General features: G+C 40.7%; 2 protein-coding genes across 5 annotated transcripts in view; both read left to right on the plus strand.

The window, feature by feature from the left end:
• The window catches only part of ITGA9 (integrin subunit alpha 9), a 458,012-nt gene that overhangs the window by 391,416 nt on the left and 39,538 nt on the right, over positions 1 to 27,058 (plus strand). For all 4 annotated transcript variants that reach the window (XM_053599997.1, XM_053599996.1, XM_053599998.1 and 1 more), the window contains 2 exons: positions 1,179 to 1,286; positions 24,955 to 25,080. In XM_053599997.1, coding sequence (XP_053455972.1) covers positions 1,179 to 1,286; positions 24,955 to 25,080 — 234 coding nt within the window. The remainder of the gene's footprint in view (positions 1 to 1,178; positions 1,287 to 24,954; positions 25,081 to 27,058) is intronic.
• Positions 21,325 to 23,091, plus strand: LOC128592147 (heterogeneous nuclear ribonucleoprotein A1). The gene has a single exon (XM_053600000.1). The coding sequence runs from the start codon at positions 21,403 to 21,405 to the stop codon at positions 22,363 to 22,365; it is 963 nt and encodes a 320-aa protein (XP_053455975.1). The 5' UTR covers positions 21,325 to 21,402; the 3' UTR covers positions 22,366 to 23,091.

The following is a 27,058-nucleotide window of genomic DNA, read 5'->3' on the forward strand; positions in this document are numbered from 1 at the left end:
CAGTTTTCACAGAAGAGGACATGGACATCTTTGGGGGACTGTCATGCTGTCTGTCATACTCCCTGTTCTCCATAGCCCCCAGTGCTGGGCAATCGTAATCCACTTTCTGGATGCATAGATCTACCCATCTGTCTTATTCTCCTTTGTATTTTATTTCTTTCTTGAGCTTCATGTTCAGCCTCTGTTTCACTGCTTCTTTTATTGGTCTCTTTGTGGCTGCCAGCTTCTCCCTCATTTCTCAGGAAGTAACTGGCTTCTGGATACAAACTATGGAAAGCATGGTAGAGAAGCTAAGAGGGGTAAAATTTTCTAGGATCAAATGCTAGGACAGAAAAGAGATACACAGATATCATCAAATAATATTCTCAAACGAAGAGCTGCAAATTGTCTAGAAACCAAATCAGCTGACCAGTGCAGTAAAAATAGCCCTTCAAAAAACCCCTTGGTTTGTCTTTGAGGGTCTCTGTTACCTCAAACTGTCAAAGGAAAGAGGTTGAACCAGCTCAGGGATTCCCCCAGGGGGGTATCTGGGGCAGCAGCAGCAGCATCTCCTGGAAATGTGTTAGAAATTCAAATCCTCAAGCCTGACCCTAGAACTACAGCAACAGTAACTCTGGCCATGACCCCCTGCCATATGTCCCAGTCTGTGTTTTAACAAGCCCCTCAGACATTTCTGATGTTATGTCAGAGAGCCAGTAGTCTAGATTATACTGAGTTCCCACCAAATGTCTAACAGTCTATGAGTAAATTTCTAGATATGTGAAAAATATAATTTTTAGTAGGAAGAAGACAAGAAAATGCTAAAAGGGAAAAAGATAATTTCTTACTCAAAAAAGTTTGAGCTTTTAGCAGCACCTGTGGCTCAAAGGAGTAGGGCGCTGGTCCCATATGCCGGAGGTGGTGGGTTCAAACCCAGCCCTGGCCAAAAACTGCAAAAAATAAATAAATAAATAAATAAAAAAGTTTGAGTTTTTAAGTGGATATTAGAAAGATTTCTATTGTTGTTGAAATTTTCTATCATTTAATATTTCATTTTATTTCAAGTCCTGCCATTCTAGATCTAAAACCTAGAATATCTGTGTATGATATCAAAGAATCTTGGCGTGTACATTTCATGGCGTGAAATGAAGAGCTGTTATTTTCCATTAAAACTTGCTGTGTGTGTTCCACACCCACAGGTCTACAACACTGGCCCCAGCACCCTTCCTGGATCATCTGTCAGCATTTCTTTCCCCAATCGACTCTCATCTGATGGTGCAGAGGTGTTTCATGTCCAGGAAATGGTGGTGAGTTCTCCTTTGCTTTCAGCCTTGAACCAGTCCATTTCAATTTTGTTTTTCACCTCACCCTGATGTCTACCGTAAGAGCCCAGAAAAGCTAACTCATTCTACCCTTTGGAAATATGTCTAGGAAAGCTGGGGACCTGTGATACCTGAATTTTTACATTGAGACAGTTTGGTTGATGCCATAAGAGTCCTCTTTGGGGATGGGGGAAGGGTTGATTATGAATCTAACTGCTAGGATGGACTTTACTAGGTCTGAGAACCTCTAGCAACTGTCTGCAGTCTTATGTGTGTCTGAGTGCATTTTGCTGAGAAGATCTGCAGTGTTCGTAAAGATTGTCAAAGGGCTACCAATGCCTGAAGATAAAGGACTAGTTCATAAGACAGGTTGAAACTATGCAGAATGTGCACCTCTGCCTGATCCTGAGTCAACTACAGTTGATTTTTATTTCAAGGGAAGCTTGATAACTGGTATGTGGTCATTGCTGTCCATCTCCTTGAAACATTCTCCTTGGCTTCCAAGCCACCATTTTCCCTGGTTTCACCTTTCTCTCTGGCTTTTCTCCTCATCTCTCCATCTTCTAGAGGGCCCAGGACCTGTATTCTACACCCACCATCCAAGATCTCACCCAGACTCATGACTTTAAATCCAGTCTGTGCTGATGCCACTATATTTTTCTCTCCAGCCCAGACCTTTCCCATGAATTCCAGACTTTGATAGCCAGCTGTCTTCAGGCCTTCTGTACCTGGATGCCTAACAATTATCAGTCTTACTCAGAAAACAACTCCTGACAGGACCCTCCTGCACCTGCTTCTCTCCCAGAAACCTTCCCTGTTTCTGCAGAAGGCTACTTCATCCTTCAGTTGCTCAGGTCAAAAACCTGGGGTCATCTTTGATGCCTCTCATTTTCCTACTTCACATCCAACCTGTCAGGAAACTTGATGTCTCCACCTTCATAACAAATCTAGAAAGTTACCACTTTCTACACCTCCATTCCAGTCCCCTGGTCCAAGGCGGCATCATCTGTCTCATGAGTTACTGCAGCAGTTCCTTCACTGGGTCCCTACTTCTGCCCTGCAGTGCTTTCTTGACCTAGCAGCAGACAAGCCCTCCAAGATAAAAATCAAGCCATGTCATGCCTATGCTTAAACCCACCAATGGCTTTTTCCTTCCTGTGTCCCTCCACCAGCTCTGCTGCCTCGCAGGCTATCACCTGTCACTTTCTGGCTTCATCTCCTCCTCCCTCCCCACTCTCCTCTGCTCTAGCCACACTGCCTTCTTGCTGATCTTAGGGTACACAGGACACCCTCTCACCTCCAGAATTTTGCACTCCACCTTCCCTCCATCTGAATGCCCTTCCCACAGCTACACATGACCTCCTCCCTCACCCCCTTAAGGTGCTTGCCCAATTATTGCCTTTTCAGTGAGAGGTCCCTGAATTGCCTGTGTCCCAGCATACCTTATCCTCCTTTCCTGCTCACATTTCACCTTCAGCCTTGTCACCAGCTGATGTCCCATCTGTTTTCTTACTAGACCAGTTTATCTGCTTCCTCCCTACCTCCTGCAATATAAAGACAGGAATTTCTGTCTGCCTACTCACTGCTGTGTCTTCAGGACCAAGTGCAGTCAATGCTTCATATCATTGTCTGTGTTAATAAAAGGAGTAGCTGTGGCTGGGTAATTTATAAGGAAAAGAGATTTTATTTGGCCATGGCTCTGCAGGCTATATAATAAGAATGGGACCACATTACTAAGAAGAATATGTTCCAGCTCCATCCATGTAAACACGAAAGAGGTAAAGTCTCCATCTTTCTTTAAGGCTGCGTAATATTCCACAAAGGTACATGTGAAACTTAGTAAATGTAGAATACAAATGTCTTAATGCAATAAGTAAGAAAATGCCAGGAAGGCTATGTTAACCAGTGTGATGAAAATGTGTCGAACTGTTTATAAAATCAGTGTATGGTGCCCCATGATCGCATTAATGTACACAGCTATGATTTAATATTAATAATTAAAAAAAAGTTAACAACAACAAAAAAAAAAGAATGGGACCAGCATCTGCTTCTGGTAAGGTCTTCAGGGAGATTCCAGTCAAGGCAGAGGGTGAAGGGGAAGCAGGTGTGTGACACAGCAAGAGAGAGAGAAAGATGGGAGTAGGAGCCAGGCTCTTCTAACAACCAGCTCTCTCTGAACTAATAGAGTGAGAACTCACTCATTATGATGGGAAAGCACCAAGGCATTCCTGGGGATACAGACCCGTGACCCAAACACCTCCCATCAGGCCCCACCTCTGACCCTGGGGATCAGATTTCCCCATGAGATTTGGAGGAGCCAAACATCCAAACAATATCACTTGGCATATAACATATGCTCAATAAGTATTTGTGGACTGAAAGACTAAATCCACAATGTAAAAGCAGTTTGTTTGCTCTTTCTAAGTGAGTTCAGGGAAGTCTCATGTTGATATAAATCTTGACAGAATCCTTTTGCTCAGCAATTTGGATTTTGACCACTTAGGAATGATTTAACACCTCCAACTTGTGTCCTCCTATCAGATTGTTCTGGGAGCTGCTGTGTCCCAAATACTCGGGGTGGTGAGGTGGGAGGGTGGTACCTGCTGGGGAGCTCCTGGGAAGGCCTGTAGCACAAAGGTCACTACTCAGGGAAAGCACGTGCAGCCCACGGAGAAGACTGGGAGAGCATTGCTCTCTGTGGGGGCGTGTGAAAGACATTCAGCCAAACGGACACTCTCTCCACAGACAGCTTGAAAGTTGGGGCAGCAAGGCCCACAGCCTGTGACTCATCTGAGCCCAGAGTGGAAGAGGACACAACCCATGGGGTGGAGGCTCAGAAAACATTGTGTGATGGCGGTAATAGTTTGTGGCAATGCCGTCCTCTTGGGTCCTGTGTGTGGTGACTGTAGAACAGGTCACCCATCCTGATATGCATCCCTCATGATAGTCCATCCCTGTTCCACCATGTGCCTGTGAGCTGACAGAAGAAAAGCCCAGGTGTTCTGTACCCATGGTGTATCGCAGCTCAAACTTAGCATGAGGTTAACAAGCCATGTACACTCCCGTCTACTGTCTTAGGTCTTATTAACTGTACTAGCCAAGCCACCTTTCCCCCCAACTGCTAGGAAGGTCTCTTTCATAGAGCATGATCTCTAATAAGAGTTTTCCACATGGACATCTACAGTGTTATAGAGAGATCTCAGAGTTTTTTTCCATGCACAAAGTTATTAACCAAGAAATTTAAGTCAGTCAGATATCTCAAAACCAGTGTTTCCTCTTCACTGATCATCTGACCCAGGAAAAAGCCACTGGAAAGGACTTTGGGGGCACATTTATAAATAGCTAGCTTGCATGGAAGGCATTAGAAGTGGTTTTCCTAAAGATTTGTAGAATTGCCTGTCTGTCAGTCTAGCTGAATAAACCCTCAAATTCCCAAGTGGTGTGAGCTGGCTGCATTCTGTTCATAGAGTTCTCAGAACTCTGCATTTTCAAAACTATATTTAGAATTTTTGCAAAGTAACAGAATTCTCAAAGAGTGACCAAGGCTGCAGTTAGATAGTCCAGCCCAGGGGTGAGATAGAGCTCACCAGGGGTGCGGAATCTTTTCACGTGGGAAGGCCACATTAATTTGGCTCTATTAAAAAAAAATTTAATTAGATACACTTAAAAATGTACTTAAAATTTTTAAATAAGGCCGCATTCAAGAAACTTTAATTAGATATACTTAAAAATGTACCTTATTTTATAAAATCTAGCTACTATGTACCTAATTCCAACAATGAAACTGTATGCTCATTTAAAAGGTAACTAACCTTTAATGACTTTATTGTGTCTGCTTTTTGTTGGAAGTATTTGAATATTTGTTGCAATATGAAGGTCCATAATTTCAGATGGATATCTGTCATTTGTGATGGCATATTGATTTGGGGTAGGTAAAAGGATGCAGATTTGCATCAATAAGTAGTAGAAAAGCAAGAAAACAGTTTTGGAGAATGTTGCTGAAGGCATGAGTATTCTGCATTTTTCCATTTTTCAATTGGATTTCTTAATATTCATCAATGACTTTAAAATGTCATCTACTGAGAGCACAATCAATTCCATCTGTAGTTGTTTGGGTGCCTTGATGACATCAATTGGATAAGGTTGAAATGCTAATTCAAGTGTGATGTCATGATTCTCAAAGTCAACGAAGCTTTCATGGTATTCTCCAATTATAACAGCTGTGTATTCTTCAAATGATACACACATATCATCCTGTTCATCAGTGACCTTTGCTAAATGGGGAAAGTGTTCATCTGAAATTTCCTTTTGAAGAAAAAATATTTTGAGACAAGATAGCTTTTTTTAAATGCTTAGATTTTTTGCTCTGTATCATATATAGCTTTAGTTTTACCTTGCAAAGAAATATTCAAGTCATTTTGATTTGAAATCATATCATACACAAATGCTGCATTCCTATATGAATCTTAATAATTCACATTGCTGATTCTGTTCATCATAAAATTTGGCTGTTATCACAGATAAAATTTTGATGAACACTCATCTCTGCAATATCTAGTGCACTTTAGAATGATATAGCAAATCCACACTGAATACCACACCATTCAACTTTAGTGTGTTATGAAACTGAAGATGCTGTGTTACATTTGCACAAATATAGTTAACAATACTTATAACTTATTGCAAAGTGTCACTTAAGATAGTAGCTTTAGCACATGTCAGATACAATGAAAAGAAATGAGAGCATCTGGATCTAATAATACTTTTTTCATCTGTGCATAAACCCTTCATGTTTTCCTGTCATGGAAGGCACTGTGTGTACGTACAGTCACTAAATTTACCAAATTCATGACATTTATCTTTTTTTTGAGACAAGAGTCTCACTATGTCACCCTTGGTAGAGTGCTGTGATGTCACAGCTCACAGCAACCTCAAACTCTTGGGCTTAAGCGATTCTCTTGTCTCAGCCTCCCAAGTAGCTGCGATTACAGGCACCCACCACAATGCCTGGCTATTTTTGTTATTGTTGTTGCAGTTGTCATTGTTGTTTTAGCTGGACCTGGCTGGGTTTGAATCCACCAGCCAGCCTTGGTGTATGTGGTCGGTGCCCTACTCACTGAGCTACAGGCACCACCTGATGACATTTATCATGAAAGTAGTTTTCTCTGTGTTCTGTTGGTAAGAGTACCCAAAGTGAATAACTCTTTGTAGCAAAGAAAATCTTCTGTTAGGACCTGAATGAAGTATAAGACCTGCCCTGAGTCAATACTATCAGTTCATTCAAAGCAATTGAATAATATTTATTTTCCTTTTGAAGTATTGCATGAAATCATTCTGTTAAGTTGAAAGCTAATTCATGTTGCCAATCAGTTATGTTTCTCCTTGAAAGAGGCAGTTGTTCATACTTTGAAACATTACTGGGGATCTAAGCATCTTACAGCCTTGACATTCTTTTGCAATTTCTTTTTTTTTTTTTTTTTTTGTAGAGACAGAGTCTCACTGTACAGCCCTCAGGTAGAGTGCCGTGGCGTCACATGGCTCACAGCAACCTCTAACTCTTGGGCTTATGCGATTCTCTTGCCTCAGCCTCCCGAGCAGCTGGGACTACAGGCGCACGCCACAACGCCCGGCTATTTTTCTGTTGCAGTTTGGCCAGGGCCGGGTCCGAACCCGCCACCCTCGGCATCTGGGGCGGGCGCCCTACTCACTGAGCCACAGGCGCCGCCCTCTTTTGCAATTTCTACATCAATAAATGGTTTTTCCCTGAGTATATAAGTTACTTTACAAGTTGCTTCAGTGGCATTATTTCTAGGTCTTTTTTTTTTTCCCCCTTTTTGAGACAGAGTCTTACTCTGTCACCCAGGCTACAGTCCATTATGTCAGTCTAGCTCACAGCAACCTCAAACTTCTGGGCTCAAATGATCCTCCTGCCTCAGCCTCCCAAGTATCTGAGACTACAGGTACCTGCCACCATGCCTGGTTAATTTTTCTATTTTTAGTAGAGGCAGGGTCTCACTCTTGCTCAAGCTTTTCTTAAACTCCTGAGCTCAAGCTCCTCCTGCCTTGGCTTCCCAGACCAAAAGTTAAATTTAATATCCCTTTATGATTTTAAACAAAAATTTCCTAGTAAAGAAGTCACAGAAGGAAACTTCCTCAACTCAACAAAGGTTCTTTACTAGAACCTGTAGAGAACTTCAACCAGAGAGGAACAAGGCATGAGTCCCTGCTGTTGTCTCTTTAATTTAGTAGTGTTGGAGACCTTAATGATAAAAAGAAATGAATAAGCTTTATCATAAAATTTTAAAGTATCCCTATTGTAAAAACTGTTAGTCTTCCTAAAAAATCCAAGAGAATCACTTGCGTGACTGTGAGGACTTGTGAGTGAAGCTGAGGGTAACATATAAACTACCTGGCCTTCAGATGCCATCCCCAGTAATGCACAGACCCACCAGCTGGGGGTGGAAGACTTACTGGATCAAGGTGTTTATGTATAGCCTCTGAACTACCATGTAAACTATACTGATCCATAACAACCCCTTTGAAATCAGGCTTAAACATAAAAACAAATGTAAAACAGCGCACCAAACCCCACAGGAAACAGACTCCACGGTTAGTCTAAGGCATATTGTTGAACAAACAAACAAAACAAAAGAAGTAATAGCTACCCTAAGGAGGAGAGGTGAGCATCCAAAATTGCTACAATATATAATCTAAAATGTTCAATTTAAATATATATATATCCATTTGTAAAGAGATATAGATTTTGCATAAAGAAACAGTTATGACTTCTACACAGGAAGAAGAAAATAGTCCATAGAAACTGTCAATGAGGAACCCAAATGTTAGACTGAACCAAGATTTCAAAGCCGTTATTGTATGCTTAAAGAACTAAAAGAAATAAACTATGATAACAATAACTATGTTAGACAATAACATAGTTAAATAAACTATGATAGCAATAACTGACCAAATAGAGAATATCAGTAATGTTATTGATAAAATTTGCAAAATGGAAATTAAATAAATGGCTTATGAAACATATGAAAATTATAAAAATAACCAAGAGTAAGTTCTGGAATTGAAAGTAAAATATCTGAGATGAAAAACTCATTAGAGGATCTCAACAGCAGATTCCATTGACAAAGAATCAGCAACGGAAGATGAATCAGTACATACTATCCAATCTGAAGAACAGAAAAGTAAAAAAGCAAAATGTCCAAAAATGATCAATGCCTCAGAGACCTTTGGTATTCTTCATGGGACACTACAAAGCACAGCAAAATACACACAATTGGAGTTGCATAAAAAGAGGATAGAAGTGAGCAGATAAGATGTTTAATGAAATCATGGCCCAAAACAGTGGCAACATAAAGACTGTTCAATAATGATGTGAAGACAATTGGCTGTCTATTTAGAAAGACATTGCAAAAAACCTGTACCTCACAGAAAAAAAAAAAAAAAAAAAGATGATTTAAAGTCTTATATAAAAAAGTCATTTATGGGGGCAAGACATGATTGCAAGAGGGACTTTACCTAACAATTGCAATCAGTGTAACCTGGCTTATTGTACCCTCAATGAATCCCCAACAATAAAAAAAAAAAAAAAAGTCATTTGCAGAAAGTACTAAATATTTTTATAATCTTTGAATAGGTAGCCCTTTTTCCTAGGCAAGTCATAAAATCTAAACCATAAAGAAAAGGTTGACAGATTTAACTCTAGAAAGACATTATGCTTTTATAAAACCAAAATACATAATAAACAAAGGTAAAAAATATTTGGGAGAATATATTTACAACATGCTTAACAGATTAATAATATACAAATCACTTCTACAAAATAAGGAAAATGATTTTAAAAATGGGCAAAAAAGGTATGAACAAGACATTTACAAAAGGAGAAAATATAATGGCAAATGAGCATACAGAAATTTTAATGGCAAATAAGGACATAAAAAAGACAAGTAGCCTCACCAACAGTCAGAACAGTAAAAACTCAACAATGGGCTCAGTGCCTGTAGCTCAAGAGGCTAAGGTGCCAGCCACATACACTGGAGCTTGTGGGTTCGAATCCAGCCCAGGCCTGCAAAACAACGACAACTACAACCAAAAAATAGCCGGTCATTGTGGTGGGCGCCTTTAGTCCTAGCTACTTGGGAGGCTGAGGCAAGAGAATCACTTAAGCCCAGAAGTTGATGGTTGCTGTGAGCTGTGATGCCACAGCACTCTACCCAGGGTGACAGCCTGAGGCTCTATCTCAAAAATAAGTAAATAAATAAAAATTTTTTTAAAAAACTCAACAATGTGGTTTTCTCATTAAACTGTTAGAAATCTAAAAGATTGTTAATATTTGTTAATATTCATTGCCAGCTAAAATGAGAACAAATGGGGGGGGCGCCTTGGCTCCTTGGCTCAAAGGAGTAGAGTGCCAGCCCCATATGCCGGAGGTGGCAGGTTCAAACCCAGCCCCAGCCATAAACTGAAAAAAATAAAAAAATTAAAAAATTAAAAAAAATAAAATAAGAAAAAATGATTACTCTGGAATACTTCTGGTATGGAAAGCAATTTTTTTTTTTTTTGCCCGGGGCTGGGTTTGAACCCACCACCTCAGGCATATGGGACCGGCGCCCTACTCCTTGAGCCACAGGCGCCGCCCAAAAGCAATTTGACACTATTAAAATTTTACATATGAATACCAACAATTCTTCTTTAGGAACCTGTCTCAAAATACAGAGTATGTCCAGCAGAAATTTCTAACTTTTTGATAGTATATGTGGATTATCATGTCCTCAGCATACACATAGACTTTTCTTATTTTGATTATGCAGAAAATAAGTTAACAGTATTAGGATTCTGAGAAGAAGCTGTCAGATTCAGGGTAAAAACTAATAAAACATTTTTATTAAGAACTTATTTCAAGTAAGTATACTACAGAGGTACTACATCAAGTTTTTTACCAGGACAAATTCACTTAATCTTCGTAATAATTTGGTAGGAGGCACCTCAATAATTTGGAGGCACAGAAGGGACAGCCAAGGTAAGCGGTAAGTGGCTAAATTACTGTTCACTCTGAATCATTGGACTGGAAGCTGCCTACAAGCCTCACACCATCATTTGTCTGGACTCATAGCTATCCAGCAGCACTGTCATCTCCTGGAAGTAAGAAATGTGAACATGCAGAATCCGGAGCTCCACCCAGCCCTGCTGAACCCCTGGGCAATTCCTTTGCACATTAATATTTGAGAAACCCTCATCTAAAACATGATACTTGAATCTCTCTGCACCCCCATTTCCTTACTTGTGAAATGGTACTGATAGTCTTTGCCACACAGGGCTACTGTGGGGATTTTTTTATCCACATGTTCATTCATTCAACAAGTACTTTGCATTCAGCATATGCCAGGCACTGGTGGGTTACTGGAGAGGAAAACAGACAAAAAATATTTTCTAATCCCTCATGTAACTTACATTCTGGTGGGGTAAGACAAATGATACAAATAAAACATCCATGTATATTCCATGATGATAGATGCTGGGGTGGGGGGGAATTAAGGAAGCAGGAGGATGGGGAATGAAAAAGGTTGTAATTTTAAACAGAGTGGTCAAGAAAGCTCTCACGGGGATCTTCATTCAGGTTCGGGGGACCAAAGCAATCTTACAGGAGTTTATAGTGAGATCTTCTTTGAGCATGAAGGCCTTGCCAATTCTGTCCTTCCTGAGAGATCTCTCGCCCTTGATTTTAGCCCTATTTGATTTCTGTCCTTTGAAATGGCAGCCCCTGTGATGTCCCTGTATGGCGTCCAGCCTGGACATCTAAAAGTCTCTGTGTGTGTGTGCTCTTTAGCATTCACCCTGGGAGAGCTTTCTGCCACAGTATAAATCACTTATTTCGCTGGCAACAGCAGTTGACAATGACATTGATTTTTAAAGCTGGCACATTTCACATCAGAAAAGTCCGGGTGTTATGACTTAGCTATGCTTGGAGAATAATTGTAACAAGAAGTCTCCCCTGGAGCAGGCTTACTGGAGTCTGTGACCAGACTTGTACACAAGCCAGCCTGGCACTTTGAAACAACCCAGCAAATAACTCAAAACAAAATTGAACAACACACATTTCTTTTTCATTGTCTGTTACTCTCTCCCATCATGAACACGTGCTTCTTTCCCCCGCTCCTTCACCCTCAGTTTTTCTGCAGAAATTCAAGCACTGACTCCTTACCAAACCAGTCCTCTGGGTGAGAGGTTCCTTCTAACAAGGATTCAGGGCTTAGAAACTCATCTCCTGCAGGAGGAGATGGATTTACAGCCCTACATTGGATTTGGGGGATTATATGATCCAACCCTCTACCTTTGGAAAGAATATAATCGAGACGTCTCCCCAGTACAACAGAACTGTGTTCCAGCAAGTTCTTTTCGTTAAGCCATTCTAGTATCCCTCAAATCCCTTGTTATGACTATCCACAATTCTTCATGTTCTGATTTCCCCCAGTCTTTTCTTAGCTACAATGAAAAACAATTGCCCTGGTTGCTGTTACAGAGAAGTTGAGCTATTACCTAATTATTTTTCTCTTTTCCCGTCCAAAAAATATTATAATTCCTTTAATTTTCATTGTCCCATCCTAGGGTATCCTTATTACTCTTTCCATATTCTTTAAAAAAATTAAAATCCAACATAAAATACTGTGTCTCTTTATCCAGTCTCTCCTCATCACAAACCGTTATTACTCAGGCAGCAAGGACTTGGTTTACCCTCTGAGAACGTTAGTCCTAATAATTTCTATGCCATCTTCTAGATCTAATAACTTTATCTGAGTAACACTTAGAGACACCCCCGAAATTCTCAGTAAAACATCACCAAGGAGATCTTAAATGCCAAAACCATGAGTCCAAAACCCTGTGTGACTTTCCCCCAGCACCTTTCCAGGCCATGTTCTACAATATCCTTCCCAGTCTCCCCCTCTCCTAATCTCCTGACCATGAAGGCTGCGGGAAGGGCTTCTCCCTGTCCTCTGGCTGTGGAAAGTCTACTCATTTTTCAAGATCCAGTTCACACCTCCTCGCTTCCCTCAAGCCCTCTCAGATGCCTTTCCAGATGCTCCTGCCTCACATCCTTTGCAACTGCATCTGCTGAGAACTCTGACCTCTCAAATCTCTGCATAGCTGGCTCCTTCTCATAATGATATTAGAGAGCCCACCTTCCCAGGGAGTATTCCTGACCTCCTTACCTAAAGTTGCAAACTCCCATTACTCTCTGTTCCACTTCACTCTGTGTGATTTTCTTCCCAGCACTCAACACTATCTGAAATTACTATTTTGTTGTCTTTTCCATGAGATTATAAACTTTTTCAGACTAAGGACCATGGCCCTTGTTTTCTGTGTATCCACAGAATTTGGAGTCTGAACCATGGTATATGCTTAGATAAAAGAAAGAAATGTCTAGTCTCACCCTGTTAGTATCACCATCAGATGTACACTCCTCATAGACTCTGGGGTGGGGTCCAGGACACCCTCCATCTCTACTTGAAATCTCTAAGTAGAGGTGTTCTGACAAAGTCCTTTAGGCCACAGCAGAGGTTGCCTTAATTTCAGTGTGAGAATAAGAAGGTGAAACTTTGAACTAAGAAATTGAATCACTTATCAGAAACAAAAGCTTCTATGAGTAAACTTAAACTCCACAAACACTGGTCAGAGATATTATGAAAACATATTCCCTACCCCCCACCTCCTCTCTCTTTTTTTCCTCCCCTCCCCAATATCTGCCGATCTCAGCAATAGGCCCAAACCAGTTTTTTTCTTCTTTCTGCACATGTATGATTGTAAGCTGAATAGTCACGTTCCTAAAATGGGTCAGGCTTAGTTTTGCCTTAAGTTTTTTTTCTCAACAGAAGCCAAACACTTAAAAGAAGGGAGATGGCTGATTGAATTCTGGAATAAGAGTTACTTACGTTCCTGGGCTCTTGGTCAATTTGAGCTTGGCTAAAGGGAGAAAGTGTGTGTTTCTGTGCACAAATTACACTGAACACACACCCTCTGGAAGGTGGGGGTAAACTTCAGGCCAGGCTATCTGTGCATGATATGGTTCAGAGGCTGCCCTTTAACCCTTGTGGACAGAGAGAATAAATCAAGCCAGCAGTGCCGTCTCCCTGCTGACTGAGGGCGCCCGGTCTTATCAAGCAGCCCAGATGTCTTGTAAGCTGCTGTGACATCTGGAAGCATTAGCGCTTCACTGCTAGCATGGGGGCCAGTCAGAATGCTGATACTTAGGCGCCTAGTGTTTGCTGGTCACCAAATAAGTAGGCCTTAAAAGTTGGTGATGATGCAGTCTTCTTTCCTTCATACCTTAAAAGCAACATGACACAGTGCCCTGCCATGGCAGGATGGGTTATTACTGAAGTCCATAACAGGAAATCTCACTGAGGATAAACAGAGCTCATCGGCTATTGCCGAGAAACACATGGTTCTAATTTAACCTGCCGAGGACTAATTGTGTATGCTTCAGAAGCACAAAAACAGGAAAACACTTTTCTGACATATACCCCAAGTTTCTTTGGACCAAAAATAACTGCTACGACATTGTTAGACCCTGAGAAATAGTTAGATCCTAGCAGTCAGACAGCCAACTTCACTTACCTCTCTTTAATTATCTAAACTTATGGCCTAATGCACATTCAGGCCTCCCATGAGGTTCTAGAAATTTTAGACTTAACGAGTGACATCTAGGTCTCACTTTTCACTGCTCTGGTATATATACCCTCCGAAAAGTAGCAGAAGATGTTAGGACGATGGTGACGGGAAACTCAACATCCAGAAAACGATGGTTATTTACCTTTAGATAAAAGGGTAATAATGCAGCCATACATTCAATGGGCTGAGACAGCGCATTGAATCAGTAGGTATGTTACTTTATCCTGCAATGTAGGGTGGATCTGAGCTTCATTCTTTACCATAAGATAGGCCCAAGAGCTAGAACCAGAATTGAAACAAACTGATATAATTCCAAGGACTGTGTTATATCCTGCAGAAAGACTACTGATTCCTTTATTACCCCAAATCAACAGACCCTTCTCCTGCCAAAATATTTCATTATCTGTGTAAGGAAAACATTTTTGGTATGCATGTCAAGTGCTCAGATAACATACATATGTCTCGCTTTTTTGCTAAAGAGAATATGACTGCATCTGGAAATTCTTTTGTGTCACTGTCTCTCTGAAACTACTTCTCATATGCATCACTTTAACTCCATCCCCATGCTTGTGAAGTGGGCCCCATCTTGGGGACTTCTCTTCCTCTGATTATGTGTAAATTAATTTGAGGCAGTCTAATGGTATCAGGCACTCTTGACTTTCCAGCGTGTTGGCCTGAAACACGCAGAGGAAATGGGAGGAGGGGATCCTTGTTTTATCCAAACCCTAAAGCTGGTAGAAACAAAATTCATTGGCTCTTAATCACAAGAAGTGAAATTGCTCATGGAATGATGGCAGACTCACATGGGAGTCAAAATCATACAATGCATCACGCTCTTCCTTTCCTCTAGAACATTGGTTTTGAGGCTTTGCCCCTTTATTTTCTTTTCAGTTTTGGTCTCAGTAACACTCTGACCTTTTCAGACCCCCCACAGCTTTTCACAGGGATGATTGCCTTAAGGGATGGGGAAGGGATGGAGAAAGCAAGTATTTTATTTAGAAGACAGTTTTCAGTTAGGAAGAGAGAAGACATCTGGAGTTAAAGTGATGATCTTTTTTTCTGTTATTAAATGACAGTCATTCTTTGACTCCTTGTTCCCTCTGCTCCATCCTCAGCTCTGCAGGTCTGGAGTGGGCTATTATTTGTTGAAAGCTGTTACATGATTTTGTTTACTATTTTCAGTTCAAAAACAGAGCTGTTTATTTGAGATTTTCCTTTGGTTCTTTGAGCATTGAACCTAGAAGAGACTGTCCAAAGCTAGAGGCTCATATTATCTTAGCTCAGGTTGTTGTGATCATCAGAGTGTTTTGCCTCTTTGGATTTTTGTCTATTTATATAAATACATTTAGAAGGCAAAAATCAGAGCTTACCAAACTGATAAACAAGGAATCCCTTTTAGCAAATGTTATAAGCTAATCATTTGTTCCCTCATAATAATCTGAAATTTTAAAAAGAGATCCCTTTTAACAAAGCAAAGGAATCCATCACTCTTCAGGAGGATCTGCCCTAGGATGACTTTGAGAACTCCTCACTACTTGTATGATGCACACACTCACACACACACACACAAGATTGTGTTCTTGACATTTCAAATATGTCTGTAACTGAGAGGTAGGCATATTCATAATAAAGAACTATGTAACATTTCATCATTATTTCTCTGGCCTAAACAGCATCATTGCAATTGAAAAATCAGAGACTTTGAGCACCCAGCCCTTATAAATTATTCTGGGTCTGCAACATTGCTAGTCTTGAAATGAATAGTGATACATGAAAATATTTGTCTTTAGGATTTATTATTAAAATATTGTCATCATTTGCTGTTCTTGGTCAATATAAAGAAACAATAGTAAATCAAAATGACATGGTTTAAGATATGATTTGAAGGGCCCTATAAGCTTATAGTGAATTACAGTTTTCATTTTGCTTAATGGATGATATGAAGCTATTTCGTTTATCTTTCTAAAACTAGACGTTTTAAGTAGGTCTCATTAGCCAGTTGTTATCATTTCTCTGAGTACTGCTGAGTACTATTTTTATTTAAAACCTTTGAGTCCTAAAATTAATCTCACCACAGGCATTGTGGTAAATGTTTGGTGTCCTGTAGCGGAATAGGTACTTACTGTTTTCTGATGCCTTGGTTCTCAGAGTAGGCAGTAGGTAATTGAATTAGTAAAGTAGGCATGCAAAGCATTCTCTGAGTTTTCAAACTGGGGAGTGTGTGATTTCAGAGAACCAGGCAGAGGGTTGGGGGCGGGTCATGTTTACCCAGTTGCCATCAGCTGTGATCGCTGTAACATGATATGGAAAAGTGGCCCAGGGATGTAACAGAGAACATAAAGTCAGTGATTAACACAGAAATGTGAGTTAACATGAAACACATGTTATTCAAAAATGAACCTATGCCCTCTTTAATCCAAGTCAATTCAACAAACATAGCTTTTAGATCATAGCTTTTAGGTTTTTATTTTTACCCCAAAACCACACTGGCGATCCACTCTAAGCCCTGGCTCCCAGGGGGTACAGCTGTCACTGAGTTTGTTCCTCTGCTAATTAATCTTCCATCTTTCTTTTACTGTCTATGTACTATAATCAAGGGGCATCAAACCAAGGATACTTTGGTGACCCTCCCCATCACTAAAACCCTAGCCAGCTGGAGTGTGGTCAGGAGATGGGACTGATACTGGTAGAAAGGAGACACCTATGCCTCAGCCTCTTAAAAATATACTAAGAATACCACATGTTAATTCACATGATCCAAATCATACATTCTCCTGCTCCAGAGCTTTCCCTGGCTCCCACAACCTTCTGGGTAACCACCGCTACCCCCTACAAGGCCATCCTCCATGTCCAGGCCCACATCTCCTTCCTCATTTCTGACCATTGCTACCAAACATGCATCCAATGCTTGGCCCATGTAGAACTGACAGGCTCCCTAAACTAAACACTAGTATTTGTGCCTCCTCACTTTTGTACATGTTGTTCCCTTCTGCCTGGAATTCCCTCCCCTAGCCCCTATTTACTGTCTAGAAGTTTTCTAAATCCTTCAAAATCCACTTAAAGTACTACCTCCTTTGAGCTGGATCATGATGGGACTGACTTCCTGGTATAGGGAAAAATTTGACAAGATTTATAATCACAATAGGAGCTATGCTTTGAGGGGCTGAGAATGGGTAAACAGTGGATAGTGGTCAAGGGGAGTTTGGACCTCAGGATGGGGAACAGCACCTGTATGGCTTGGGCACAAGGAAAATGGAATGGGCTGGGAAGCATCCTGGCAGGGACTTTGGAGGTATGCTTCTCACACATTCACGGCTTACAGGTACATGACAAGTTACTTAAGCTCTCTGGGCCACAGTTTTCTCATCTGTAAAACAGGAGTGAAAATTAAGGAGACCAGATGTCACAGTTTACATGGCATATCCCTGATAAATGCCTCTCTCTGGGTGACTCTCCAACTTCACTCTCATAAATGTCCCAATTTGAACAATAAATCATATGGTTACCCTACTAATAGTATCCACCACACACAGGTGTGCGAGGATTCAATGTATACCACAACTCTTAGAAAATCACCTATTAATGCTTGCATTTATATCTGAACTCAGTTTAGAGATGGGACCACCAGCAACAAGAAATGGTTCCTAGGGTGATGTGCTTGGGGCATGGGACTCAGGAAAAAGATGAGATGACTTTTTTGTCCCTCCTGTTTTCAGGCCCAGGGGCAGGAACTACATTACAGCTTTTCTACCTTGGGGTCCTAGGGAAACCTGTGTCCTCACTCTTGCTCTAAATCAGCAAACAACTCTTAAAGGCACCTGATGGAGTTCCCTCCCCTGAGCCATTTCTTCCACCCCCTTATCCAGACCACCTCAGCCTGGGGAGTTTAGACTTCTTCCACCTGGTGGTGGATGGCCATACCATTTTAAAAAAAGGGTAGACTCTTCTTACATGGGGGTTAGAGCTTCAACACACGAATCTGGGGGGGGGGGGACACAGCCATCATATCTTCTGATATGTGCAGCAAATCTAGTGCCACCTATGAGGCACTCTCAGCATGAATCTACCCCAGTCTCTAGAGCTAACTTCCACTTACAGTAAGCATGAAGGATGGGAATGAGCTCCACAGTACAAAAGGACAGACCAGAGTCTAGAAGACCCTGCAAGATAAATGGTTCTGTTTCTTCAGTGTGATACTGAAGGGGAGATAAGGAAGGGGGACTGCTCTCAAAAGAGACTTGGGAGATTAACAACCAAATGTGTGAATTTTACTTGAATTCTGATTTTAACACATTGCCAATAGCCATTTTTAAGACTTCGGGAAAAATTTGATTATGTGTTAGATTACACCTAGGAAATATTGTTACTTTTGTTAGATGTGATAATGATATGTAATTATAAAAGAAAATATTTTTAGAGATGCACTGAAATATCAAAGAGTAAAATTCCAGGATTTATTTTAAACTGCTTCTGTAAAGGAAAAATTAAAAGTTCAGATAAAATCTAAAAAAAACAAAAAAAAAAAAAAAAAAAAAAGGGTAGACTCTTTTCTTCAGCACCATAACAATGGAGTCAGCCATGATCCATGTTTCAAACCCAATATTTCATGAAGCAAGGTCTTGCCAGACCTCCTAGAGTAAGCTGGGGACACCAACCTGGCCTGGAACTGTGGTAGCTTCAGACCACAAAGACTCTCTTGACTGAGGCTAACTCAGACTCTGCCATCAAGTGATGCCCACTCCTTGGGCTCCCACAGCCACAGCTCCTGACAGTTTCCCAAATTGCCACCATCTCTTGATTTCAACTTGCACAATATTTTCTTTGGGGTCAGGGTAGTGGGGAGGATGGATGCCAATAGGAAACCCTCAATAACTGCTTGACAAAACTCAGCTTTAACACTGTGTCCTGCTTGTATCCTTGTGCCCTTGTTTTTATGCCTGGTAAAATCCTTTTGTTCAAATTCCAATAGCCATGGACCTTGTCCAGCTCCCAGAGGTCTAAGGAGATGAGCATCCATGTCATATGTCACAATATCTGAACTCTGAAAGTCTGGGAATATATAAGGAGTGAATGGGCCAAGATGAGCAGGGGGCAACAGCCACAGAGTCCTTGGCCAGCCAGAAAAATGACACTGTTGGACATGGCTGGGCTGTGTTTAGGTTGCCTATAATACATGAAGAAAGCAGCACTTCCCTTGACTGTGAACAAAAAGGGCATTTAAAACAAAATTGTGAGTCAGTAATTGCTTATCTGCCTATTGAGATTAGTGGATCCTACACTCTAATGAAAATGCACAGATAGCCCGTGAAGTGTTGAATGAGCAACTGAGGACAACCTTAGTTATCATGCAGACCAACATCCTAATTTTATAAATGAGGAAACTGAGGCCCCAGAGACCCAAATTGGTGCAGTTGTCAAGAGGCAGAGCTAGGGCTGAAGCCAGGGACTGTTGAGTGTTAATCAAGAGCATGTATGGATGGAATCCTTCACAGGATGGCCGACACCACCAACAACCAGCCACAGAGCCTCAGACAAGTCACCAAACTTGGGGGCCTCTTATCTGTTTCCTTATCTGTCAGCTGAGGCCACAGGACTGCATGATCTTGCAGCTGCCTTCCAGAAACAACACCCAAAGACATTCTGTTTCCTTCCAGTCCAAGAGACACCACAGAACAGACTGGCCTCCCAGCCTGCAGGCACTTTTAGCTCCCATGGTCCAGGCAGGAGTTTTTGTTTTGTTTGTTTTTTTGTTTGTTTTTTTGCCATGATGACAGAAATGGGTCAGGCTGCAGGACTCTGGGATTTGCAGGCTTCCAAACTAGTATTTCCTACGCTTTAACCAAGGTAGGAAGAGGAAGGGATGCTTTCCCTCCACCTGCACTCCTTTGTAAGTCCTGCCCCAGCCCCATCCTTAGCCTTCACCTGAGAGGCATGTGGGAAAGTGCTTCTATGCAGATCTCTTCCTGCTGTGCTGGTCATATGGTCTCCCCTGGCCTCTCAGTTTCTCCATGTGAAAAATGGGAATAGTAATAGTACCTGCCTCAGGGGCTCGTTGTGAGGACTGAATGATAATATGTGAAATATACCAAGAACCTGGCGCACAACAAGGGCTGTCAAGCATTAAATGTTACTGTTGTAGCCGTCACATGCATATCTGTGCAGAACACACCAAAGAGCCCCTCCCACTGATGACCTGCCCAGGCACTGAGTTGCTGATTTTTAGCCAAGGGAGCCTGTGCACCAGGATTGGCTGGTCTGACTCAGACTCCTGCAACACCAAGCAACTTTCAATCTCCCTTTGAAAGGGGACCACCCTGAACCTTCCAGAAAAACATTGCTCTCCCCGATTGAAGTGATTCCCGTGTAACCACAGACGGGAGCATAACTGGCCAAGATTTTCATTCACCACCAACTCAGTCTCCACTTCCCTTCTTTAAATTCCACTGGGGGCAGATTAAGTGTCACATCACATCACATCATCGTCATAACCCTGTTCATAGGCCACCCCAGAAGCTCCCAGTGGAAGAGGAAAACTAAGTTCTGAGCCACAACTCTGGCACTTGGGGCTGACACTGAGGCCCTTGCTTTGCCATTCCCAGCCCCCTGTCCCTCTCTGTGGGCATCTTGTGGCCAGATGCCCAAAGCACTCTCGTGAAGCTGGCTGGATTGGGGCTCTGCTTGCAAACTTCCTCTCCCTGCCTGGAAACCTGAAGCACCAATTTGCAGAGCAAGGAAGAATTCTGCCCCCACTCTTGATTTTAATTACGGATGGATGTGTCCTGAAAGACTCGTAGGTTCTGTTTCTTTAAACTCAGACCAAATGTGTTTTGGTGGCCGTGCCTGGTAATCTTAACAGGAATATGAATGCCACAGGGCTGCGGAAGACTGTTTTCCAGTGGTCTGTCAGCAAATGTCCACTCCAGAAGACAAATAGGACATGGAGACCCCCATGCTCCAGAGTGAAAAAATGATGGGAATTAAGAGCATGACTATGCTCAGTAAAATTCTCAAATGCCCAATGAACATAAATGTTTTCCATCTGCAATATACTGTACATAGCTAAATACAGGGTAAGCCCCAAATCTCATATCTCCTACTCCCTTTATTTGTTAAATTTATTGAAGTAAATTTAACAAATTATTTTTGCCAACTTAATAGGAATCAGAACTGTGCTTGCCTATGAGGTGGGGATTGGTAGGAATTGTCTGGAAGAGATCTGGAGGGAAATTTCTGGAGTGATGGTCACTAGGTGATTTCATTTGTTAAAATTCATTAGATAAATTCTTAAAATCTGTGCATTTTAGTAAATGTGAATTTTACTTCAATTTAAAAAGTTAGGAAGACGTTCGTTAGCTTACTCCTTTCTGCCTGTGGACGCTGCCGAGGAAGCATCGTTAAAGTCTCTCTTCCCACTGCCGTCATGTCTAAGTCAGAGTCTCCTAAAGAGCCTGAACAGCTGCGGAAGCTATTCATTGGAGGGTTGAGCTTTGAAACGACTGATGAGAGTCTGAGGAGCCATTTTGAGCAATGGGGAACGCTCACAGACTGCGTGGTAATGAGAGATCCGAACACCAAGCGCTCCAGGGGCTTTGGGTTTGTCACATACGCCACCGTGGAGGAGGTGGATGCAGCAATGAACGCAAGGCCACACAAAGTGGATGGAAGAGTTGTGGAACCAAAGAGAGCTGTTTCCAGAGAGGATTCTCAAAGACCTGGTGCCCACTTAACTGTGAAAAAGATCTTTGTTGGTGGCATTAAAGAAGATACTGAAGAACATCACTTAAGAGACTATTTTGAACAGTATGGGAAAATTGAAGTGATTGAAATCATGACTGACCGAGGCAGTGGCAAGAAGAGGGGCTTTGCTTTTGTTACGTTTGATGACCATGATTCTGTGGATAAGATTGTCATTCAGAAATACCATACTGTGAATGGCCACAACTGTGAAGTAAGGAAAGCCCTGTCAAAGCAAGAGATGGCTAGTGCTTCCTCCAGCCAAAGAGGTCGAAGTGGTTCTGGAAACTTTGGTGGGGGTCGTGGAGGTGGTTTTGGTGGAAACGACAACTTTGGCCGTGGAGGAAACTTCAGTGGTCGTGGTGGCTTTGGTGGCAGCCGTGGTGGTGGTGGATATGGTGGCAGTGGGGATGGCTACAATGGATTTGGTAATGATGGAAGCAATTTTGGAGGTGGTGGAAGTTACAATGATTTTGGCAATTACAACAATCAGTCATCAAATTTTGGACCTATGAAGGGAGGAAATTTTGGAGGCAGAAGCTCTGGCCCTTATGGTGGTGGCGGCCAATACTTTGCCAAACCACGAAACCAAGGTGGCTATGGTGGTTCCAGTAGCAGCAGTAGCTATGGCAGTGGCAGAAGGTTTTAATTATTCCCAGGAAACAAAGCTTAGCAGGAGAGGAGAGCCAGAGAAGTGACAGGGAAGCTACAGGTTACAACAGATTTGTGAACTCAGCCAAGCACAGTGGTGACAGGGCCTAGCTGCTACAAAGAAGACATGTTTTAGACAATACTCATGTGTATGGGCAAAAAACTCGAGGACTGTGTTTGTGACTAATTGTATAACAGGTTATTTTAGTTTCTGTTCTGTGGAAAGTGTAAAGCATTCCAACAAAGGGTTTTAATGTAGATTTTTTTTTTTTTTTTTGCACCCATGCTGTTGATTGCTAAATGTAATAGTCTGATCATGACGCTGAATAAATGTGTCTTTTTTTTTTTTTAAATGTGCTGTGTAAAGTTAGTCTACTCTGAAGCCATTTTGGTAAACTTTCCAAAAGTGTGAAGCTAGAATTCCTTCAGGGTGATGCCAGGTTCTATTTGAAATTCATTTACAACCTGCTTGGGTGAAGAAGCCATTGTCTTCAGAAACCTTGGTATAGTTGAACTGAGGGTTACTGTTGTGACCTGAAGCTCACCATTTAAAGGGGTCATCCAAGGAAAATCATGGAATTATTGGTTATAAAGGTGATTGTTGGCATATCCTATGCAATATATCTAAATTGAATAATGGTACCAGATAAAATTACAGATGAGAATGAAGCTTGTGTATCTACCATTATCATGTGTAATCAATAAACGATTTAATTCTCTTGAATGAAAAAAAATAAAATAAAATAAAAATAAAAATAAAAAGTTAGGAAAATGAATGAAATAATCAACTCCCTATTATATTTAACTTAATCATGTAATTTCACACTTAAAAGTCATGTAAAAATAACATTAATTTAGAATATGACTCTCTTTTCATTGTTACATTTCACAAAATAATTTTGTTCAAATGTGGATCTTTTGAGATTAATGTGTATCATTACTAAGCCACTTTTTTAGTGGTTTGAGATGCAGAACTTTTAGTGAATCCCTCTTTGATGCTATTTGATGCTGAAATTTTATTATAACACTTGAATATCCATTTACATAACATTGTAGCAGTTTTCTCACTTGTCTTACAATTGAACATTCATGTTCCTCACCACATAAGCAACTTACATATTCCTTTCTAAAATGAACTTTCAAGTATTTATCACTATTTTCAACAATTGCACCCAAGGAATAATCACCAAATATGCATTAAAGTTCATTGCTTCTTTTCCATAACTTTCCTTTAGTGACCTTTAAAATCATCCAAAACCAATATTGATTGAGACCATTTCAGGCTAATGTGTCTTCCCAAATTTTGTGGTTCAAATAAAATAATTGAGAGAGCCCCAAATGATGAGAGACATTTAAAAGATAGTAAGTTCCAAACTATGAGAAGCTAAAGCAATATTCTCTTTTCTAATAGTTAATTTGAGAAAATAAACCTTCATCTCCTTATTTTTTCCTGACATATATAGTAAATTGGGAAATATATTCAAATCAAAGATAAAATAGAGATTAATTTAGCAAATTTTGGTAGTCTTATTTTATAGTGCTTTATTAAAGGATTAGTATTATTAGCTTAAGTTAGAAAGTTCTTATAAAAACTTTAAAACTTCCTCTCACAAATGAAAAGTTGAAGCAGTCTTGAATAAATTCAAACACTATATTTTATTTGGAGACATTAAAGATAGGGTAGTTTAAACAGACAATTCTGGTGAGCAAGAAGATTGTATCTAAATTATGAATTACAAATTAATTTTCTGGTCTGACTTCACATTCTGTCCAGTCTTCAGCTGCAACCAGTATGATATGATGATATAGAAAGAAGACTTAGTTTTTTCAACAGTTCCTTAATTTAAGCATTGAAAAGAGCACTGTTCTTAAGAAAATCAACATGAAGAGCTATACACTGTTGTTTTGTTAGTATTGGTGTTGCTCAGCACCATTGTCGTTGCTGTCAGAAGCAAAATCAGATAACTCATCAAGAGCTCATTGGCCATGTAAGTTCCTGTCTGCCTCAGTGTAGTGGCTGCCATTGTATGTGGTTGAAGCTCTCGGACTCAGAGCAGTCCTGCTGCTGGTTCTTCCTGGGAGGATTCCTAAGGGAGTTTACTGCACTCTGGGGGCTCCATGGAACAGTTTGCAAACCTCTGGCAGTAGTTAATCCATGAGGCTTGGTCTCAGAAGACCTGAGTTCAGGACTTGGGTTCTTGACTCCGTGATTGTTAGCAAATGACTTGAGTCTCATTTTCCTCATCCAGACAAGAACTGCCATGAGTATGTTTATAATTGTGCTTTGGAAAACATGGAATATAAGGGGTTTTTTTCTTACTATTAATATTCCCTAGTCACATCTCACTTCCGTGTGCCATCTCATCTTAATTATTTAGTTGTTTAAGATCCACATTTTCTATGATTTGTCCAATGGATGCCATAAATTCTGCTTTTCAGCCTTTCGGCCATTGTTGCCCACTGGAAAATGGACAAGGCTAAAAATGAAAATTCAAGCTCTACTGCTACTGCCTTGACAGTAAGGAACTCTGGGATCATTGATCATTCTTGGCACTGACCACTCTGATAGGCCTCTCTTCATTTTCAGGTGGCCCAAGAGAAGGGAAACTGCTCTTTCCAGAAAAACCCAACCCCCTGCATCATCCCTCAAGAACAAGAAAATATCTTCCACACAATATTTGCTTTCTTCACGAAATCTGGAAGAAAAGTCTTGGTAAGGATTTTCTCAGTAGCTGGGATAACACAGGTGGTCCTCACTAGGAAGACAAGTCTATGATTAGAGGCCAATTTTCTATATAATACTTATTATTTCCTAAATCTGGTTTTAATCAATTGACTTATTATAAAGGCACAAAGACTGTGGTGAACTCCTAGTTTTCAATCTGAGGTTTCAATCAAAGTGCTAAATTTATATTCCAAATCCTATTATCTGGCAAAGGGAAAATCTTTGCACGTACCAGTTGCAAAGTCAGATGCTTCTCCAAGTAGTATGAGTCTAAATGAGAATGATGATTCTTGTACAAGCACTTTGGAAAACTGGCAGTATCTACTAAAATAACACATAGATGCACCCTGTTACCCAGCCATTCCACTCCTGAATATATCCCCAAAACGTGTGGGCAACAATATCCACAGAAATCTTATAATAGCCCAAACCTGTGCACAGTCCAAATATCCATGAACAGGAGAATGAGTAAACAATTATTGTATAGATATACACTAGAATGTTATATAGCAATGGGAAATAACCAGCTGCTAACATAAGAAAACATGAGTGAATGTCACAGACATACTTTTAAGAAGCTCTCAACCAAGGGTCACGTATAATATTTCACTTATATTAAGTTTAGAAATAGCAAAAACTAATCAATGGTGATGGGGGTCAGGATAGTGATTACTTTGGGAGGCATACTGATAGGATGGGGCATGAGGGAACCTGCTTGAGTGCTGGAAAAGTCCTGCATCTTAGGGTGGTGTAAAAATGTAAAAAAAAATGTACACTTCAGGTTTGCTCTATTTACTGTATTTTTTGAAAAGTGAAGGATTTGAAGATGGAATCATACTAATTTTCCAGAGCCTCTATCTATATTTTTGGTAACATTTCTTTAGCTCCTCATTTCAGATGTGGCGCATCTCATGTTTATCCTTTCCTTCCTCACTCTCTTCTCCTGTGGAGATGTATGACTGTTTGCTATTTGAAATGTTGGGATATTTTCACTTACATAGTAAGGACAATGCATCTATTTTTTAAAAGTCTTTGGAATTGTTAGATATGATGACATCTAGTTCTTTGATGATTATGACTCTGTGTCTGGCTGAAAATTTACCTTATACATGAAATATCATGAAGATAATGTATAATACATATATACATTTTGGATCCTACATTACAAAAGGAAAAAATATTTCTGTTTTGTAACTTAAATTTGGATTTTACACTCCTATTGTAACTTATGGGTTTTCTTAAACAAGAGTCACATGACTTCTTAGCCCTGTGATTTACCCTACCTGGGCATGAAAGTGTATTTGCCACTGGACAGACAGAAATTATTAATACAGTATGTAGTATATATGTCTTATGTTCAAACTCATTTACTGCTTTCAGAATACAGAATGCAAATGTCTTTCTTTTTAGAACAATTATTTCTCCCTGTGAAATCCAATGTTTTGGTGGGAAAAACCAGTGAGCTACTTTTTCCCAGTCTTTTGACTTGAAGGCATGCCCAGGTGCCCGCCAGGTGGGAAATCCTTTGACTGCCCTCTGGTGGTGAAAAATAATTATTGCATCTTCCTGTGGATTTTCTCTGTCTGCAACTGCCTTAGTCCTTAGTCACCAGGATAGAATAGTGGAGCTCTATAAATTTCTGTGGATTTTTCGTTTGTCTTTTTTTATTTTATTATTATTTTTTTTTTTTTGTAGAGACAGAGTCTCACTGTACCGCCCTCGGGTAGAGTGCCGTGGCGTCACACGGCTCACAGCGACCTCTAACTCTTGGGCTTACGCGATTCTCTTGCCTCAGCCTCCCGAGCAGCTGGGACTACAGGCGCCTGCTACTCTTTTTTTATTTTTTATTTTTTTGAGACAGGGTCTCACTACGTCCATGGTAGTGAGTAGAGTGCTTGGTAGAGTGCTGTGGTGTCACAGTTCACAACAACCTCCAACTCCTGGGCTTAAGCAATTCTCTTGCCTC

Source organism: Nycticebus coucang, chromosome 8, assembly GCF_027406575.1.
Source record: "Nycticebus coucang isolate mNycCou1 chromosome 8, mNycCou1.pri, whole genome shotgun sequence".
NCBI lineage: Eukaryota > Metazoa > Chordata > Mammalia > Primates > Lorisidae > Nycticebus > Nycticebus coucang.